The 20,871-nt window shown below is 38.8% G+C and overlaps 1 protein-coding gene across 1 annotated transcript in view; it reads right to left on the bottom strand.

Annotated features, from left to right (window-relative positions):
- Positions 1–145: 145 nt before the first annotated feature.
- The window catches only part of LOC104521399 (ensconsin), a gene marked incomplete at its 3' end in the record, with an annotated part of 34,258 nt that continues 13,532 nt past the window's right edge, over positions 146–20,871 (bottom strand). The window contains exons 3-10 of the mRNA XM_010163384.1: positions 20,305–20,468; positions 19,380–19,491; positions 15,888–15,998; positions 10,366–10,479; positions 6,902–7,026; positions 4,100–4,215; positions 3,408–3,688; positions 146–323 (exon numbers count right to left, since the gene is read on the bottom strand). Coding sequence (XP_010161686.1) covers positions 146–323; positions 3,408–3,688; positions 4,100–4,215; positions 6,902–7,026; positions 10,366–10,479; positions 15,888–15,998; positions 19,380–19,491; positions 20,305–20,468 — 1,201 coding nt within the window. The remainder of the gene's footprint in view (positions 324–3,407; positions 3,689–4,099; positions 4,216–6,901; positions 7,027–10,365; positions 10,480–15,887; positions 15,999–19,379; positions 19,492–20,304; positions 20,469–20,871) is intronic.

Here is a 20,871-nt window from a genome sequence, read left to right on the forward strand (position 1 = left end):
GAAAATTTTTCTTCAGGAGAAACTCATGCCTCCTGCACTTCAGTACTGTGCCTCACATATAACAATATAACAGCAGAATATACACAAGAAGCTGCTAGGAGCCTGCTAAAAACATGTCTTCTCTACTGCAGAGGTCTAGAATTACCTTTCAAGCTCTTCTCTCTCCCTCCTTTCTTGCTCCTCCCGTTCCCGCTGCTCACGGGCAAGGCGCCTCTTCTCAGTCAGCAGCCTTGTTGCTTCTTCAGGGTCAGTTGTACCTGCAGAGGTCTTTGTGGGGGCTGGAGAAAGAGCTGGTGGAGCAGGCGGTAGGGATGGGCTGGCTGCTGAAACAGATGGGAAGGAAAACTAGTTTGTACAGATACAGTAGCCAAGATTACACTCTCTGGAAAGGAACAGAAAATAGTTTTAAATATTCTGTAAAATATTTCCAAGCTTACATGGTTTTATAATTGATTCAGAGGAGGAAGAAATTTCTAGATGCTAGGGGTTCATATTCCTTAAGGGAAGTCTGTTTTTACAGGATATGTGAAAGCAGCTGCAGTTGAAAGGTTAAGCTAACTTTCCTGTCTGAAAAATAAACGCTGATGGGTGATCAACAGGAGTTATGCAGACTCAGCAAGCCCCTATCATCACATTTCTTAAGTTTGCCCAATTCTATTTGGAGAGTAGAAGCGAAATATTGTGATATTATACTTTCTTCTGTCTGATAGTCTACATCTGAAGAATAGAGCCAAACTTTTTGGTGATAGGCCAGTCACTCTTGGTGACTTGGTAATCTCAAACATCAACTGTCTGAAGTGATCTACAAGAAGGGTAGGGTTTTGCAGTTACTCCAAACTGAGATAACTCGTGGGACCAGAACACAGCTTCTTAACAAGCATTGCCACTATTAGTGAACTCTGGCTTGTGTTCAAATATTAATAATGCCTTCATATAAATTCTTTATCCAGGACTAGCCTTGGCCACCTATTGGAGAAGGTGTTACAGGTTTTTCTCAAGTAAAACACCAGCTGACGTTTCTGTAAGTTTGCCTGGCATTCTCTAGGACAGGTACAGAGTGTCTCAACTGCACGTTTTCGCTAGAGGCCAGGGACCATTACCAACACACAAACTAGCTGAAGGAAGCATTCCCAGGGTAATCACATCTGATAATGCAGACAAGTGTGGATAGGGAAGACTTTGAACTGTCAATGGATTCAGATTCCAATCCTGGGAAGATACATGTCAAATAAGTCATCAGGAACAGACAGAAGATTATTTTAAATCTACATTTCTAACCACCCTTTGGGATGTTACAGCATTTTCCTCACCTCACTAACAACTCCCAAGAAGATTTTCCTCCCTAATTCCCCCTTCCTGCACCTAATCACGTATGCAAATACAAATTCATCTGCTTTCTCTGTGCTGAATGCTCACATCTGCTGACCTCCCCTGCTCTCTTCTTCTATCAAGTGAAAACTATGCAAGTCTTTCTATAACTGCTTCAGGGCTTTCACCTTGAATTCAAATGACACATATACACCAGTAATTTAAAGAGTGCCAGGGCCAGTTCTTTAGCCCCGAGGTGGGCTGGCACCGTTTAGCCTCAGCTGGAACACTATTCTCTCACATTACCAAAACAGGTATTCCGTCCACTGCCAGGGAACAGTCCAGGCCTGGGCTAACCTCCAAGATGTAGCTGGGAGCTCTGAAAATTCTGGGATGGTCAAATATAAAAAGGTAAGTAATGTGATCACTCTAAAGGTTGGGAGCCCTTCAGAGCTATGCTCTTAGTAGCCTTAGTGACAGAAGATAAGAAAATGTGGGGCTGCAATTACAACCTGGATCAGAAACATATGAGAGAGCCTTTGTAATAGCTAAACAGTATAAATGACAGAGTTCTCACACCTTGGACCTTTTTAATTTACTAATGTGGATCAAGGCAGGGCTGTCACTCCTGAAGGGAGCACAGCTTTTTGCTGGTTGGGGCACACTTCTCGCCTCAGGTGCTGAAGCTAGCAGTGTAACAAGTAGCCTGTTTAATGCACACCTGCCCTGCTGTCAGAAAAAATGACAATAGCTTGTGCAGGTACACCCAAAATACCTTTAAAACTTCATTGGTATTAGTGAAGTCATGCGAGATTTGCCTGCAAAAGCTTGAATAGCTCCATCAGTGATCATTACCTGCTGATCTCCTGGCTCCTGTGATTACACAGCTAGCAGGTAGCTGAGCCAGACAGGTTAAAGGCCTGAAGGTTATCAGAAGAGCAGTGAAAACCCATGCTAACATGGCAATTGTATCTTCTTGACATGCCCATGGCCAATAGATGCATCTGTTTATTATTGTAGATCTCTAGCTTTTTGTGGGGTTGGACCTTATGTGGTAGAACCTGGGTATCAGACTGTGATTACTCTAACAGAACTTATCAGAAAAAAAGAAAGCAAATCACATCAGGTCGTCTTGCAGGACAACAACCCCCAACTACATATCTTGCAGTTAAATGCAGGATTATTAATACTTAAAACTCTTTTCTGAAGGACAATCACAGAGGAATCTATTAATTTTGAATTCAAAATCCTAAGTAACTTGTCTTGGGAATCCCAGTGGTCACAATGGCCATTCTATCCCATCTGGGAGACAGACAGTTTATGCCATATTTACAATGGACTAAAATGTCTGCTAGAATAAACTTACATTTTTCATTTTCAGATTTACCTTTTGCTCTTCCTACACTTGGTGTTTTTTTGTTTTTGGTTTTGGTTTTGGCTTTTTTTGTAGGTATATCATTTTCTGCCTTGCTGCTTTTCAAGGTTGGTGTGGTTTGGTGTGGGGGTTTTTCGTTTGCTTGTTTGTTGGGTTGTTGGCTTGGGTTTTTTTTTTTAAATAACTCATTTTCCCTGAAAAATTCTGCCTATTCCTCTTTAATCTTCTCCTGCATTCTTCTCTGCATTCCACTTTATCCTGCTAATCTCTCCCATGATGTGGTACTCTTGCAATATTACAGGTAAGCTGGTAGTGTTATTAGCACAACTATACTGAGTGTCCTGAAGAGCTGGACATTCCCACTGCTCACGCTACCTTATGTGATGGCTTCCTGTACCATTAGTCTTCAAATCATTATTATTCTACTTCAACAGTTTGAAAAGAAGCTGTGTTGTGATGCGAGGGACAAAAGGGCAGAGAAGAAGGCAGTGAAGCCACACCATGTGAGGCAGGTCTAATGTGTTGTTTTGACTGTTACAAGCAGGAGGGCTTCAGACTGCTCACATTTTCCTCATAATGAACATACATCTGCAGGAATATTCTGAAGAATTTAGATTAACACTTGATAGAAAACTATTGAACCCTACGTTGTTTCAGAGAAAGAGAGGGAAGAACATAAGAGACTCTCAGACATTCCTTAACATAAAGGAGGATTTCTCCTTACCTTGAGCTAGCTCTGCCTGGACAGCAAGCTCTTCCTGACTTGCAGATTCTCCAGCACCTGCTGAAGTTCCTTTTCTCTCTTCTGTCTTCTTCTCATTGGCCTTTTCAGCCTCCTTTTCTGGTCTTTTCTTCTCACTCTCTGGTTTAATCTCTTTTTTGACTGGCCGGATATTGCCAGGAGAAGGAGGACGTGCCTGAGCAGAGGAAACTTTGGAGGAACCAGGTGGGGAAGTTATCTGCTTGGATGTGCCAGGCAAAAAAGGCAAAGACTTTGACGCGTGCCTGTGTAACCACAAAGAGTGACAATCACTATCAGACTTTCTCTCCTGGACACCACCTACATATCACTCTACAACTACAATAGCTGAGAATAAAACAACTTCTCTATTTCTCTGCTATCAAGCAGGACTGCTGGAGCAACTGATTATCTTTCATGCAAAATGCTTCTCTTTGCAGCTCTCCAGATGTGTGAGTACTGAGCCCAGCCAAGAGGAAAGAAACCAGGTAACTTCATCCTTCTTCCCCTTCCTCAAAGCAGTAGTAATATTTTTCTAAAAAACAGGACTGTCTTTCCCTTGTTGCAGAGAGAAAACATCCACATCACCAAATAAGTTTGCACTGTTTCACATTTAATTAACAGAACAACAGAGCTGCCTATAGCTCAACCTCCAGCTAAGTGTGTACTTGGCTTACCAGACTGGAGAGGGAGCTGGTGATCTAGCTTTGGGGTTGGAAGAAAAATGACCTCCTTTAAAGCTGGCTGAGAAGCTGGATGACAAATGGTCTCTCTCCTTTTCTTTTTTGTCAGACTAGAGTTCAGCAAACAAAAAGACAAAGTCAAGCCAGAGTTCACACGGCTAAAGAAAGCAAAGCAAGCTCAGTTAAGGATGAATGACTGAGAGGCTAAGAAAAAGCAGTGCTGAGTCAGTAGTTTCTACAGCCTGTTTAACAAGCTCATTAGTATAGCTTCCATTATCTGGCACTATTTTTTGTCAAATGCAGATTTTATGACACAATAATCCTTCTAAATCACTCTACTGTTTTAAAACACAAATGGGTTAATTTGCATAGTCTTATTTTTACACAGGCCAAAAATTACTTTGTAAGGTTAGATCTTTGCTGATTGCCCCACAGTACCTCCTCCTACTCCCCATAAACCCTGGATACCATTTGAAGAAAGAACAAAACACTCCCTCCAACACACACACACTCCCCTAGGCTCACACTTAGTCACAGTCTCCATATAGCACAAGCTTTTTGCTTACATGCTTATATGTGAACACCACAGGTGTCATCAAATCCCTTGAATGTAGTACAACAGTTATCCTATTCTTTTTTTCTTGGCTGATTCCATACTTTTTTGCCATTGATTCTTATACATGGTATTGATTTCCTCCTTTTCCTTCTTTATTTCTCATCTCAGGATTTTATTCTTAAAAATACTTCTGTTACAGCTCTGGTTTGTATTAACAGAACTATTGGCTTAAAATAATATATCAGAATTTAGGCATCTATAGAATTCCTCCGTTAAACTCCAGATGAAAAATTTCAGGGTTTTGGAATAATGAGCTCAGACTCTGGGAGTCTGAAGAATAGGAATACTGGAAAGCACACTGAGCTGCTACTCAGTCAATGTGATGCAGAGGGACTGCCACTCACCGCCTTGGCTGGGGCTTAAGCACAACCCCTGCAGCATGTGCACCACACTGTTCTAGAACCTCATGAGCTGAGAGCTCTGCAATGCTCATCTCCTGAACTGAAAACCAAGTTAACAGCTGGAAAAGAAAAACTGAACCCTTTGTTAATCTTCATAAATCCAAGAGGATTTTTTTTGTCATTACAGTTAAAATTAGTTATTTTAAATTGCCAAAACCATAACTTAATATTAGCAACAGATAGTCTCAATTCTGAAGTCATTACTCAAGAGTAATTAGTCAGCTCTTTGCCAGTATAATTTACCAGATATCTACTGATTAATATTATGATAATCACCTGAGTTATCAACACATACACAGCCAGAATAAACGCATTACAATGAAGAAGAATTTTTGCTTGCTAGCAATAACTCTCTATACTGGATCTGTTTCATTAGTCTCAAAAATAGAATATTAGAATTTTTTTCTTAATATCAGTAAAAAACTGAATTCCTATAAAAGTTTAGAGGAGAATAAAAGATTCTCCACACCACAGGCTACTGAAAACAGCTCAACTCAGTCATTTTGTATTAACAACATTTTTACATTGTTTCCTCCACTAAAATGTATCAACCTTTCTTCTTTTTAATTGAAAAAAAAAAAAGAAAAACAAAACCAACCAAACAACAACAACAAAAAGAACGAAAACAAAAACCTACCAAACCAAACCCCAAAACACTTGCAATGAGAAAGACCCAAGATGTGCTAAATTGATAGCCCTGAGATTGCAAAGCGCTATGCACATACTATGAGATTTTACTACGGATAAATCCCAATGCTGCGCCTTAACTTAAACTTCAATATACTACCATCTGCCTGAAAGATTAAGTACTGGGTATGATTCATGACTTTCACTAACACTGCGTCCAACAAGGATGCCGGTAGCAGCACTGCCTCTTGATATTTTGCCCATCAGGCCAAATGAAAATGCAAGCACCTCCTATATAATAATTTGCAGAGATGACTTCACTCTTCTCACACTCTAAGCAAACTCAGGCTGAGGGTACAAGGAAAAATAAAACTGCTTCAGTTTCAGCAAATGATATCTGAACTGCAGCTGACTGCATCCTGTTGGCTTGGAGCACAGTCAACATGAATTCGGTCTGCCTGTATCACACTGTTCTGATTTTTCCTGAAAGCTCAGATCAGTAACAGTGCTGCTGCCAAATAATTCAGAATGAACACATGATCTGCAGGGAGCCTCACTTACAAACCATGCTCCTAAACCAACCTCTTCCTTCTCAGTGATGGAAAGTTCACTGGCCTGGCCTCCTAGGAAAGTAAAGCTGAAGTAACAATGCTCATGTGCTTCTGTACGTGGGCATGTGCGAGTGCATGCCTTCACCTCTATCCCAGAGGCTCAGCTGAATGTGCTAGAGGCCTCAGAAAGTATAAAGTTCTACAGGCTTCGTGAAAACAGATTTCTGGGAAAAACAGACTCCTCACTGAAAGAAAAGCTGCAACACTAACTTGGGCTTTAAAAGGCAGCAAAGAATCCTCTTGAGAAGAGGGCACACACTCTGACTGCCTCTTTGCCTCGTGAGAATCTAAGGCAGTCACTCTGCAAACACGGGCATTTTTCCACGCCGATTCTTTAGTGCATAATCAGGCCACATCACCACATAATATTTAATTTAAAATCCAGTCAACTATGAAACAAATTGGAGGGGACAGAGACAGCACACAGAGGGGATGACAGGCTTAGACAAATAGCCTTCCAACTATTCCTGTCCTAATAAGCAACAAAATCAGGTGGTCATGGCATGAGATGCTAGCTCACGTACAACTGGCACACGCTTACCCCTGCAAGATGTGTTGTTCTCCTGCGTCCAACAGCATCAGTAGAGGCATAAAGTTTTGCTCGGTCTCCTGGATTCCTACAGTTCATGGCCTTGTAGGACAGAGGACTGATGGGGCTGCAAGATGCTGAACGGGGACAAATGGGGATAACTACGGTGTTGGTTGGTTTTGTTATTTATTAATTTTAATTACAGAGCAGCATTGGAGAAGTGACAGAGGAAAGCCAGCAGGAACAGAAACAACAGAGAAAGACAGAAAAGAAAGAAGGTATTAATACACAGAGGAATGACTAATTCTCAAGTCAGAACCATCATTTGATACGTTAGCTTAGCCACACATATAGTAATGATACAATTTCAATAGACACTCATGTACTTTTCCATTTGTAAACTAGTAATTTCTTTTCAACAAATTAAGAAGAATGCCATATAACTGGGTAGTAGAAAGTAACAATGTTTTTCTGTTTTTATACAACTGATGGTTCTGAAAAAGCAGTGGACACAATGGCTGGTCTGACTGACTAGTTTAGCATATCCATTGACATGAGTTTCAAATACATTTGGAATAGAAAACAGTCAAACTAAAATCAGAATGCCTATTAATTGGTCTTGGAAGCAGAAGAAAATAAAAGGAGACATACACACAAAGATCAAAACACATTAACAATAAAAACAGTTTCATCTAGCAAATCAATTAAACTGCCGTCTACAATTTTTAGCAAGTGATATGTTTTTAAAAGTCCTTCTTTTGGGAATATTTGAAGCCCATCCATTTAAGAACTTCTAATATTTCTTGATAATGCTAGAATAACAGCTGACAGCTCACATTCATGACAGCAAACTATTTTACACATTACAAAAAGCAGGCTAATGACAATAAATCAACTTGGAAATTAATGTTTGTATGAGTAACCAGGACAGCAGTTTTCCTTGGTTTGCACAAGGACAAAGGCTATTACCAAAAGATCTCCTGCCAATGGCAGGTTATCAGGTAGACAGTGTTCTGGTTACATGTTCAAAGAGAATTGTAACACTGCAAAATGTATCGTGGGGAACTTCTTGCAGCAAAGTATTCTCGGACTTTATCTCGATTTAACTCAAGGAGAAGAGTGGGGAAAACTATGTTATTACTGCAGAGTTTCATTTGTTTGCTCCTGTTTGTCTTTGCTGGTCATTTAATGTAGTCTTAGCATAAGGCAAAGATAATGACATCCTCATTTTCCTTGGTAAAAACCCCAACATTTCTTGCCTGTAGATCCCTGTCTGAGCACACTTGAAAGAATGCAGTTCTACACACACTTAATTATTCCAGTCTTACAACAGTAGAGCTGCTGTTACAGGAAGAGCTCACAGACTTAACAACACTAACGCTACCAATTGTCCTGCACTGAGATTAACTTTATTCATAAAGAGAATCTCATGCAAGGGTTACAGCAAGGGCACTCATGCTTATCTTATCATTTGTAGGGATTTATGTTTAATGAGGTATTATAAGATGACCGACTTAAAAAAAAAAAAAATCAAGAAACAAGAAAACAGGGGGTTTTGTTTGTGGTTGGGTATTTTTTGGGGGGGAAGTTGGGTGTACCTAAACCAGATAGGAGCCAGTGGCACACTGTATGTTTTAAACAGCTTATAATTTATGTGGTTCCCACCCTCTGTGAATCAATTCTCTTGCTGCACCCTGATTATCTGATGTTACCGCCAAGGATGACATCATAAGTATTAAAAGACAAGCAGTACATTTTCATTTGCAATATTGACAAATAATGCTTTAGAAAGCACTCCCAGTGAATCCTGTACCGACAGGATTACACCTATTCAGATGAGCTTTTAGAGAGTTATTTTTAAAACATTTTGGTTTTGGAGGTTTATTTTTAAAAGATCCAGATGTACACTTCTGCTGGACGTCCCTAATAGCTCACTTAAAATTTAAGGACGTTAATCCATATTTAATTTTATTTTGATTTTTTGCATTGTAATTTACCTTTACAGCCAAAGGGCAGGGTAATTTTCTAGGGAATAATGACAGGCAGGGATGAGCTGAGCGCTTAGAGCACAGCTGTGAGCCATTACCACCACCTTATCATTAATCTCCAGGAAGTGTCCTGCATGAAGGGACTGCAGTTATTGCTCCTAGAGAATAATACCTGGAAAACAACCAGCAGTTGGATTATTCTTCTGGGTGGTACAATTCCAATTAGCATAGGGAAGGCATTTCAGGGGAATTACCTCAGACTGATGACTGACAAATCAGTAATTCCTGCTATTTGCAGTGTTTCTCAACATTCCACTCAGTTAAGAGCTTGTTGCAGCATAAACAATAGCAGACACAAAAAATCTTTATGCTTGCTCCAGCAAAGTAACTGCTTACGAAATTACATCACTGCTTTCTCAACTATTCCCTAATGAAGAGCTGAATTTCCAATATCCAGCTTGGTAGATGACATTAAATATTCATTTTATAAGTTGTTGTTTGTGAAGCGTGGAAAGGAATTTTGTACTTGTAATTCAACTGTTTGCAGAATATCATCCACATTTTTGGTCCTACACCACTACCCTTGTGGAAATGTACTGCAGCCTAATTAGTTATAAGAGTTCTTAAGCAAAAGCTTCTTTAAAAGTAATCTTAGCAGATCTCTATTCCTTCTTACCTTCTACATCCTTTAATTAGAATTAAAAAACCTGTCCATATCAGACAGGAAAGACCTGCCTAGACTTAGACATTCAGCATGGGCAGCAACAAATTATTGTAATGGTACAGTCCTGAGTGCATGAACATAAAAAAAATCTTAAAATAAAAGAAGAGGCAGCTGTCACCTGCCTAACACACATGATAATCAAGTATGACCTGGTTGTCTTTGGAATACAGTTTTGCCTGGGCTTTGAGTTACTTCCTGGCAATATTTTCACATTTCTGCATGTTAATTTTCCCCTCAGTAGTACATCAGAGAGCTGTTCTGGGGTTGGCAGAGAACCTGACAATTATGGTAACCTCACTAAACCTGTGCATTTAACTTCCCATGTACTAAATCCACTGCAAGCAGGGCCTACCTTTCTTGCAAGTCTAACATGTTCCATATGGGAAGTGCCCTGGTACACAGCGAAACTATTTTTTGCAGCTCACAACATTAGCAGTGGGTGCGCTGAATCAGCTCTTTAGAGCGTTGTGAGCACGTCTTTGCACAGCCACGGGCAGCGTGACGTTGTTACCCTGTGTATGTTGTTTTCATTCTCTGCACTGATGATGAGGCAAAAGAAACAAAGAGGTGGTGGGAGAAAGAGAAAGAGGCATAGCGAACAAGTGTACAAACAAGCTTTCATGCTGTCAGGCAGTGTAATCACGGACATACAAACTCATTCTGCGATGCTAACATACACTCATAGTTAGAACTTTACAACATCCCACAGGAAATCCGGAAAAATAAGCGGCTGAGACATGAAGTCTCTGTTCTTAAAGGTTTACCTGCATCTCCAGACAGTGCAGCTGTGCTTTTACTTCGGGCCAGAAATGAGTGAGTGGGCGTCAGAAGCCTGCTAACGATGCTGCTCTCCCATGGACTGAGCTGTAGACGGCGAGCTGAACGTGCACCATACAAGCAAGATGTTAGTTGAAATGCTTCATAAATAAGTACAAAGTATTAGTATTATCTCCTCACTACTACATGATATTAAAAGCTTGACACTGTCCTTTAGAGATCAAAAGCATACAATTGTTCAGTGTTTTGCATTTTATTCTTATTCTATTTTAGTAGAGGAATTCCTATAGGAACATGTATATCTGAACATTCAATTTGTGTTACTGTCTGTGGCATTATGGCAAATTGTTATCAAATTAATAGTGATACTTTGCACACGTGCCACATTCCCTATTAGAAATGATAAGATAACTTCTGTACTAGGAGACCAGTTGCCACTCCTCAATATAGACTTTGACAGAGATGTTTGTGTCCCAAGCTCTTTCTGCACATAAGGTGTATAGTCTTCGAGTTACAAAAAAGGCCAGTTACTAAAACACCTTCCACACTCTGCTAGCCTAACTAGAAAAACAAACCAAAGAAGGTCGTTACTACTATACAGAGAATTGTGTCAGAGAGAGGTTTTATCAAAGCATTGCAAAAAGTCACTGTGCACCTCAACTGCAGATACCAAGCTCAGCAGCTATGGTTGTCTCAGTAATACACGAAGCCACAGAATACAGTAAGTACATTTGATCATTAATTCTGTCAAAAAAACCCTGCTAATGATAATTTTCAATTTAGAACAGTAACAAGAGAAAATTTTTTGCACTGTTAGTCTGTTCTGAAAATAAATTACACATTGACTTGGCTGCAATCACTCCCTTACCTTGCTTTTCCCAGTATTGCCTAATGCAAATTTAGCTTGTCAATATATTCCTTTTGCCTTGTAAAATTTCTTTGTTTAAAATATGTTGTTCGCAGTGAAGTACTAAACAAAAGAGCCCCACAAGTTATATTTTATATTGAACTAGATGTTTCTTTGATACTCTGATGCAATGAATTTTTTTATAAAGAGCATCACAAAACAAAACATCCAACTAGTTCCATAGTAATTCATTATAGTAAGTTTAGACCATAGCAATAATCTTTATATGGCAGATAAAATCAGATATTCTTAAATCTCAGCATTCATTTGCCTTACTTTGGTGTTTATGACAACAAAACTGCAGCTTGAATTTATGAGGCTCAGTCTCTAAAACATTCACTGAAGTGACTGGCTGTAATAAACTTGAGATTAATTTGCATTTTTAAAGGTCGAGATGCATCACTTTTAATAGCCATAAACTCTGAATATGTTATTAATCTACTCCATGCTGAGCCCCATGAAAAGAGGCACTGATCTCAACCTCACCCTATGAAAATACAATTGCCTAATCCACCCTCAGTGCTGTTTTTCACTTCTCAAATTGCTCCCCTAAATTCTACTAACCCAATAAGGGGCATTACTATAGAAATATAGGACTCTCAAACACAGCACAATGTATTACTGCCAGAGCTCTTTGTGATTAATAATTCCATTCTCCATTGGTATAGATTATACAGAGACACAAAATACCCTACAGAGACCTCCATTACAGCACACACATTATCATTAAGCTTGTAATTTAACAATGATGAAAAATCACAGAACTACCATTAAACTGGATGCGATAGTGATAAAATCTTTGCTTCCTTTCTTCTCCAGGCACCATGCTCAGTGTGATCACTGTTTAAGGCTACTGTTGTAAGGCAACACATTCTTTTTGTTGTCCCAGGCTTTACTAGGTGAGGATCACAGGCCTGAGTATGGATGAATCTAGAAAAACTCTTCTACAGTAGTTTAACACAAATATCATACAACTTTGGGAAGCAACCTCTGAAATTTTAGACCAATAAATCAGTACTACATACACTATCAATTTCTTGGAGTTCATCTGTACAGCTGCCAACAGCTGATAACTAAATGTCACAATGTAATATGGCCCTCTGGGCCAGCCACAAACCCTACACACGAGGCCCCAGAGATGAAGTAGTCTCAAGATGACACAGCTAAGAGACCAATGACTTAAAACACTAAATTGCCATGTCTCACCTATCCCATGTCATTTGCCCTAAAGGTGAGTAGGGTTTAATACTCATCTTTACCCCTAACCCAGGGGAGCTTATAGCCACATCACCTGCTGGAAGCGATCATTTGCCCGCAGCATCCAAACCACAGCACTGAGGCAGCGGTGCTTGGGAGAAAGCCAGCTGATACCAACGGTGAGCTAAGAGATACCAGCAAAAACTCTCTTCTCCATAAGAGCAATGGGCCTAATTCAGAGGTGTCAAAATAGTTTTAGTCAGGAGCTTGGAGTAAAGTCTCCCTAAATCTCTAAAATGTGTTTAGATCAGAGGTCATTTAAATACACCTTGGCTTTGTGGATCAAGGCCATCACATACTGAATTCTCAAAACACACAGCTCCCCGAAAGCAGCATATTTAACACTTTCAATACATATTCTAACAGTCATTTGCATCACCATTAATCTAGAACGGCCAAATAAGATTTTGCCTGGTTGAGTTCCAAGTACCAGAGTATTAGAACACCTAAATGCTTTGAACAACTTAACTTTGGTGTACAATTCACACTGAAGCAAATTGAATACAAACCAAACAGCATCACAAAATAATAAGACTGACTTTGAAACAACGAGGTAAATATTTTTTCTTGCTCTTTTTGTTTTAGTGCCTTAGGGTGATGTTTTCAAGATTTAGTCCTTTAAACCATCTAACAGACAGGGCAAACAATATTTTTTGTTCCCATGCTGGGCTAGGCTATTGCTCTTAGGACTGTTTGCTCCTTGTTTCCATACAGGAAACACATTTGTGATAGGGTTGCTGATGCAAGTACCCCTCTCCCCAGCTACAAGCAGGTTAGTTTAAACAGACTAAAGATCTTTATATCCTAACTTGTAACTGAAAACCACACAAAGTCCCAGGGAGCTGGGAACAGCGAATTGATTATAATAATCTGCATTTGTCTTCAGCATAGACAAACTGAACACTGCAAAGTTGTCTTAGCAGCAGCAGAATAAATTGCAAGTAAGCAAACAGCAGCATCTGATTAGTTCTGGGAACAGATGGGAGGCAGGGATTTAACAGGTCTCCTGATGAGCACCACGAAGGAGACTTACTGCTAGCAGTGGTGTTTGCTCATACAGAGCAACAAACATTCTGAGGAATAGATGGGGAAAGACTAGTCTATGCTTAGATTCTCTTTCAACATGAAATAATACTGGAACTCCTGAATTTCTTCTATAAAAGTGGCAGACAAAAGTCATGCAGTCATCAAGACTATCACCTGTTTGAAAGAAAAAGCACTGCAGAGAGGAGTAGGAACATAAATATGGTACAAGTTCTGCTTTTCAAAAATAAGAAAGTGTGTAACTCATACCTTGTCTAAAATACCATCCACTTGCTGAGCTTCCTTAAAGAGCATAATTACCATAATTTATTGGTCAGCAGCAGCTTTCTCCATTTGAATATGTGTATTCATGTTTCCTTACAGTTTCAACTACTCTGACTTGTACCACTAACATAAAAGCATAATGAGAAACCTTCTCTAGCTGCCCAATTATAAAACTGCGATAAAGAGCTATATAGCAATACTATACTTGGAATTAACCAATCTTTTAGGCAATTGGTTAATGAAAACTTTTGTCTTTTACCAGGCAAAAAAAAAAACCCAAACCAAACTCTGCCTTTCAAAAGGTAAAATGGTGCTGCTTAACAGAAGACATGTTCTTGATGACAGCTATAAGCCACTTGGGGTAAGCTTATCATCCTCATCTCCAGCTTGCTGTTTTGCAGGTGGAAGTATGCATTACAAAGTGTGATTGTGTGCCCTCTGGAACATGAAATGCGGAGCAGACAGCTAGACTTTTCCTTTGAGCATTTGCCTTAAGATGTTGAGGCCACTGGAGACCAGTGGCACTGCTTCAGATATATGCCCAACCAGATTTAAGTGTATGACTGCACAAGAAAGGGAGTATTTATAGCATTTGGATTTGCTTTCTGTCTTAGAGTCTGTGAAAAGCCTAAGAGACCAGAAGTGTTTTGTGCTGTTTTAATGAAAATACCAAGAAAAGAATGCCTCAACATTTAAAGTTTTTGTCAAATGGCCATCACTTCCATATTCCTTCCCATTCCCCACCACTACACTGCCTACTATTCAGTTTAACTTCTCCTGAATTTGAAATGGGTGGCAGAAACTATAACACAATGAGTTACAGTCCATAAGAGACTATGCTTATTATTTAATGCCTGTTGCTGTTCCCTCCCACAACCCCCGCAAGATCCTTCCTCTAAGAAGCATCCCCTGGCAAAAAATAGCAACCATCTGGAACAAAATATATATACCTGAAAAGCTAATACAAATAAAACTGACTTGATTTAAACATTTAGAGGAAAAAAAAATAGGGTTTTGGAATAAATTCTTTCCTACTATAATGCTGTATTTTTTGCAGGTTACCAGTCTCTACAATGAGGTTAGCCTACTAGGATTAACATGGCTCATCAAATCAACCAGATACACATGTACAAGCATGCACATAAAACACGGCACTTAGTTAAGACATGTAAATAACATCTACCAATCAGTTTTGCAACACAACCGAAATTCCATTCTAGAAATTGGTTTTGAAAACATGCATTTTTCCAGATTGGAATGTGACAGAACTTCTCATTCTCAGCAGCTGAGAAAAAGTCCCTACCAAGTACTTTTCTGTAAAGCTCTTTGCCCAAGTTATATAAGAGACATTCTTTTATAAAACTCATTCAAACTCAATGCTTTAACCTCATAAATCCTCAGACTCAGGCAGCAATTCAGCTACATTAATTTTTAAAAGCTTGATTGTTTATCATTTGTGCAGTGCTGTAAACATCAAAAACATACACTGAAATAAAGCAATCTTTGAAAAGTAACTGGACACAAAAAGTCAATAAACAGACCATATGAAAAACACCCATACTTCTTCAATAAAAATAATCAGAAATGTTAATAAAAGAACTGCTTGAAAGCTTCATGCAATACGTTCTTAGATACTCAAGAACTACTACCAAAGAAGAAAGGAAAACAAAACAATGACAAAATGGCCTAATGCAAATAAAAAAAAATCAGACATGATTGCATGCACCATGGAGGGGTGTACTTTCTCAATAGTTGTACCTCATTTACTAAAAACCTGACAGAAGCACTGCTTTTATCATTTGCTAAAGTGAGATTGTTTAGGTAAGTTCTCTTGTTTTAAAAAACCAAGAAATATATATTTCTTCTCACAGGAAAAAATGTTCAACCATTTACTTTTCACATTTGAAGTCTTTTCATTCCCACTTAGATGAAGTACAGAAAATGACTTCAGAAGCTTGTTTAATGTGCAAAGTAATACATCAATATAGAACATTCTTTCTTGCCTTTTTTTTTAATTTTTTTTATTTGAAACTGTACCTCTGTCTGGAGAATTTAGTAATGTTGCAGATGAGGAGGAGAGCCGCTTGTTAATGACTGGATCAACATGTTTCGAAAGGTTCATTGTTGAAACAGATCGCCTGTCTGGATCTAAAACAAATGGAGATAATGCTAATTGACAGCCCACATGCAGTAGTGCTAGTTCCTAGCTCACTAGTGGGAGGAGGAAAACATGACTAAGTCATTCCACCACAAGAACTTTCAAAACAACATTGTACAGGTGACTCAAAGACTGGGCACAAAACCATTTAAGTTTCAAATGTCTAAAATGTTCTGTTAATTGGTTATCATTCAGTTAGGTTGCAATCCAAGGGCTTAATGGAGGATCTAAAGTGAATACTAGTAGACAAGATGATATTTCCTCATTCCTTTCAATATTGTCAGAAAAACTGTGCTCATGACTTAGAGTAGAAAGCTTCAGGAAAGGACCAACATGCTTGGAAATGCCAAGGTATCATAAAAAACCCTTAGCACCTAAGTAAAAGGTTACATTTGACAGGGCACTGTTATGAGGCAGAAGGTCAGTGTCGTGACAATAAAATGCTGAAAGATTAAGGGAAGACTAGTGCACAAGGAAAGCAAGAGCAAGCACAAAAGGAATGAAAAGATTTTGTTAAAAATCCTGTAGTTAAGCATAAGTGCTAAACTTCCCACCAGAGTAGTTTTCTACCTGCTGTGAATGAAGGTGTAGCCAGTGAATCCAAAACAGCACACAGCACAGCAGGTAAAGAAATTGAGTATCTGTGGAAGGCCAGAGACTACTTGTAATGCACACGCTTGGTATATAACACTAAAGGGTTTTCTTTTGCTTTTAGGTTCTGTACATTTTAGAGCTGTATTATATCATTTGCCTGTGCAACCACTGCAGAGTCAGCATCTGCTCCCTACAGAGGGGGCGATGGTTATTTCAAGAATGCAGATCATGCACACTTTGTGCACATGTGTGTGTCACATGAAGGTTGCTAACAATGGCAGAAGAGGAGGAATCAACTGAACAGGCCAGTTATATGCTTTCTGTTCTCCTAAAAAAAAAAAAAAAAATAAAAAAATCTGGAAATCTGACATTCAGAAGATGCTGGGAGAGTCAATTCTGCTTTTGCTTACATTTTAGCATGTACCGAACTGCAGCACCACTCAGCAAAGCATTCAGCCATGCTGAAATGCAACGAGGCTTGAGCATATGCTTAAATACTCTGATGATTCATATTCTGTGTGTGCAAAAATATGTCCACCTACCGTTCTGGAAGCAGACACAAAATCAGGACACTGACAACATTAAGGAGGATCTGTTGCTGAAATATTATCTGCAATTATTTACTCACGACAAAACCAGCAACGTTGTATTTTCCCATTTTGACCTAGTAGACTGAAGTAAACTCACCATGTACAAAGAAAAGTTCATAGAAATACAGTGCATGAAAAATACCTTTACTCTCCCCAGATGTATGAACCATAAAGGATTCACCATAACTGGTTGGGGCAAAGAAAGATTCTTCCCTACCCGTGTGACTATCTTCTCACTTTGTCTAATGTTAGGTTGACTCAGTGAGGGTACAGAACCAGCAAACTGGGTAATAGAAGGAGGATAAAACTCATAAATGGGATTTAAAAGGAGAAAGCTAAATGTTATAGCTAAGAACAAGACCTCTACAGGCTAGCAACATTATCTCACATTGATCTATGGGGTATATTGAAGAGTGCTGTATGTGAGTCAGTACTGGAGACAGGATACTCAGGCTTCGTGCATCACAGATCTTGGTCAGAACAACGTTTCTGGGAATGGGATGGGGATTTTAATCTCTTATATCTAATTTACATCTGAGAAAATGTATAGTTTATCAGTACAGCAAAAAAGTTTCTACATTTGGCATAAAGGATGTACTACATAAAACAGCTTTCTGAAGGTGACAAATGACAATAAGAAAAATCACCTTTTGTATTTGGCATGCCAATCAACATGCCTCTTGTGTCTATGAACATTATTTAAATTAATGAAATTCAGCATGAGGATTTGTGTGTAGGTGTCGGCAATAGGAATTCTATAAATGTAGAACAGGCCAATTGCAATCCACTGCCTAGAAGATTGCTGGTTTCTTTGTTCTAAAAAATAATTTAAATATCCATGAGCAACACATCAGCCCATGCAGGTGGTTATACGTCTGTGTTCATGTGCAAAATAATTGTGAATCCTGAGTGTATGTAGTATGCCAAAAGAATTTTAGAAGAGACCAAAATATTCAAATTGGGTCTCCTTGAATTCCAGTAGACAGGATATTATGCTTCATTTCAGTGAATTGTGCCAAATCTTTAGAGTCAGCCAGTAATAACTCTCCATAGTAAAAATAAAAAATAAAGAAAAAAATCTGGTGCTAGCAACAGTTCTAATCTATCAGCATGATGTTAAGCATGCATTGCAACTACATGAGGGTGGTTTAGTTACTGATGATCTCGTTTCCTGAGAACTAGCTATGAGAAAAGGAATCAACAAACCACAGCAATTATGTACCAGGTTTTCTAGCACCACCCAGAGATCTGAAGTGGTGCTCCAGGCCTGCTAAATCGAGAAAGGTGAATGATGACTCAAAAAAATAACCTAGGGACAGAATGCAAGACAATGATTTTTCACAGTAAAGAAAATAAAACTCAAATAAGTTATACAGAGCTAAGCAAAAAAGTAATCTTTTATGAAAAATAACTGTTGAACTTATATATGACAAAGATTTCAGAGCATTCTTTTCTCAACTTTTTTTTTCTCCTTGATGAAAAGTTGGACATACTGAAATGCATACATTACAGTAGGAAGAGAAGAATTCTAAGTACCACTTTCTGGTGAAAGAAATAAAGGGTAAGTTCTCTATTTTGGGTTTGAGTCATATTTAACAGAGCATATACACATCAATGATTGGCAGATTAAGTTGGAGAAGATAATTGGGGAAAAAAGCATATAGCTAAAATTAACTTAAACTTAATTTGCCCACCTTTAAGTTTTTTCTAGGGGGGAAAACAAGGGATTTCTATGTTCCAAAATATCTTTACAAGGTACATATAGCTTATTACAAAGAACAATTTTTATTCCTTGTGCCTCAGTATTTGGTCACTTCCACCAGACCTCTTTTTTGAGCCTTGATACTTAGCATTTGCACATAGTACCTCATATCACAAGATTGACACAGTACAAGCCCACCCACACACATACACACAAACAGTAGCAAAGCAGCAGAAGCAAGAAGCTGTAGCAAGATAGTTACAGGATTAGTCAACTCCTGAAACAAGTTTTAACTTTTGTTCAGATTTCTCTTTTTGCTACACAAGAACGTCAGAAACATGCCATTGCTAGCAATAATAAGATTAAGAGCAAAGACTTTAAACCTGCGTACACTGAGTCATCCTTCCTTTTATCAGAAGAAAAGTAAATTCCAGTTAACTGGCAGGACAGGGAAACTGGCTAGCAAACCAAGCCTCCATCTTTACCTGTGTTATTAATGCGGTTATGTAGTGCTCCTCCCCAGGACCACCTGTTTTGCCTTTGTTTTGGCTTCTGGCTTCTCTCAATTGTGCGACGTACAACAGCTTCATGTCGTTCCTTAAGTACAACAATGATATGTTTGGATACTATTGGGTTTTTAACTTAATCATCTCATCAAACCCTGCTAACCTCCACATGGACAAAACCGAGCAGTCATCTTGGAGTTGTGTTCAAGCTTATGTGCTGCCTACTATGACACACACTGAGATGAACCATCCTAACTTAGAACAGGATTAAGCAGTAATTAATCCATAAATAAGTTAAAATATTAACTGTAATTTTGAAAGAGTATGATCTGTTTGAAACCTGCAGAACTGCAAAGAAAAGCGGCCCTGTTACGGCAGCCACTACACAAGCGCACCCTAGGGCTACTTCCCACCTATAAAATCCTAGAATCATGGGAGAGAGAGAGAAACAAAAAAACCACAAGGATGAGCTGACTCACGTAGGATCACAGTGCATGTAGGTCCCAGCTTAAATGAGACAAATCAGCCCAGAGTATATTTCATTACATACTTTCTTAAAGGTTTTGTTATGGCAACTAATATTTAGCTACCCTTATACTGAATGGCTAAGAAATAACAGATAACCACACAAACCTGACCCAATTTGTATTTTTCTGCATGAGTTTGTGCAGTGCCATACTCTGTAAACCAGACATGCTCAACTTAGCTGCATTTAAATCATAAAGGGCACTTTAAGAAGCAGTATCTGTGCAAGTAAGGCTTAAAATCCTCTTTTGCATGCTGTCTCCTACTGATCATGGCTTATGTTGCATTCTTTCCATCAACTCTTAAACAAAAAGTTTGATAGTATAGGATCTTATGTTAAAAGCAAGCTGAAAAGTGTTTTCATGGCATTTATTCTTACCTTATCTTCTTCTATTCTCTGCCTTCGCTTTTCTTCTACAGCAGCTCGTCTTCTCTCCTCCTTTAATCTCTGCTCTTCTAGTTTCTTTCTGCGTTCCTCTAGGTGTTTTTCATAATGTTGCCGGGCCCTCTCTTCTTTTTCTAACCAGATGGATTCTCTTGCAGCTACGAGAAAAATCAGAAATAAAAGTATTAACATGCTCTGTGTGATGAAGTCTTTAATACAATTTGAAAAACCAAGCTAAACGGAAAAACTTCTGACCTCATTTTCTTAAGAACACACACATAATATTCTAATCCACTTCTGCAGAGCTCTGAACAACATGTTTCAGAAATGCTAATCAAGACAAACCAAGAAGCACTACACAAGGTAAACTTTGCTCCCCATAAGGGTCTGACTTTTCATGAAGGTCACACTGTAGTCCACGTGAAATCATTTACATATGATACTCTGGACCTCTCCACATTGCTGTCCTGAAAGCTTTAAGTCCCAGAAATTTTGGTGTTCTAAAAAACCCCTGTTACTTGATTTTTAAAAATCCTGAACATTTGATACCTCTGGATCTTC

This window comes from Antrostomus carolinensis, unplaced genomic scaffold, assembly GCF_000700745.2.
Source record: "Antrostomus carolinensis isolate BGI_N321 unplaced genomic scaffold, ASM70074v2 scaffold4960, whole genome shotgun sequence".
In the NCBI taxonomy this organism is placed as follows: Eukaryota; Metazoa; Chordata; class Aves; order Caprimulgiformes; family Caprimulgidae; genus Antrostomus; species Antrostomus carolinensis.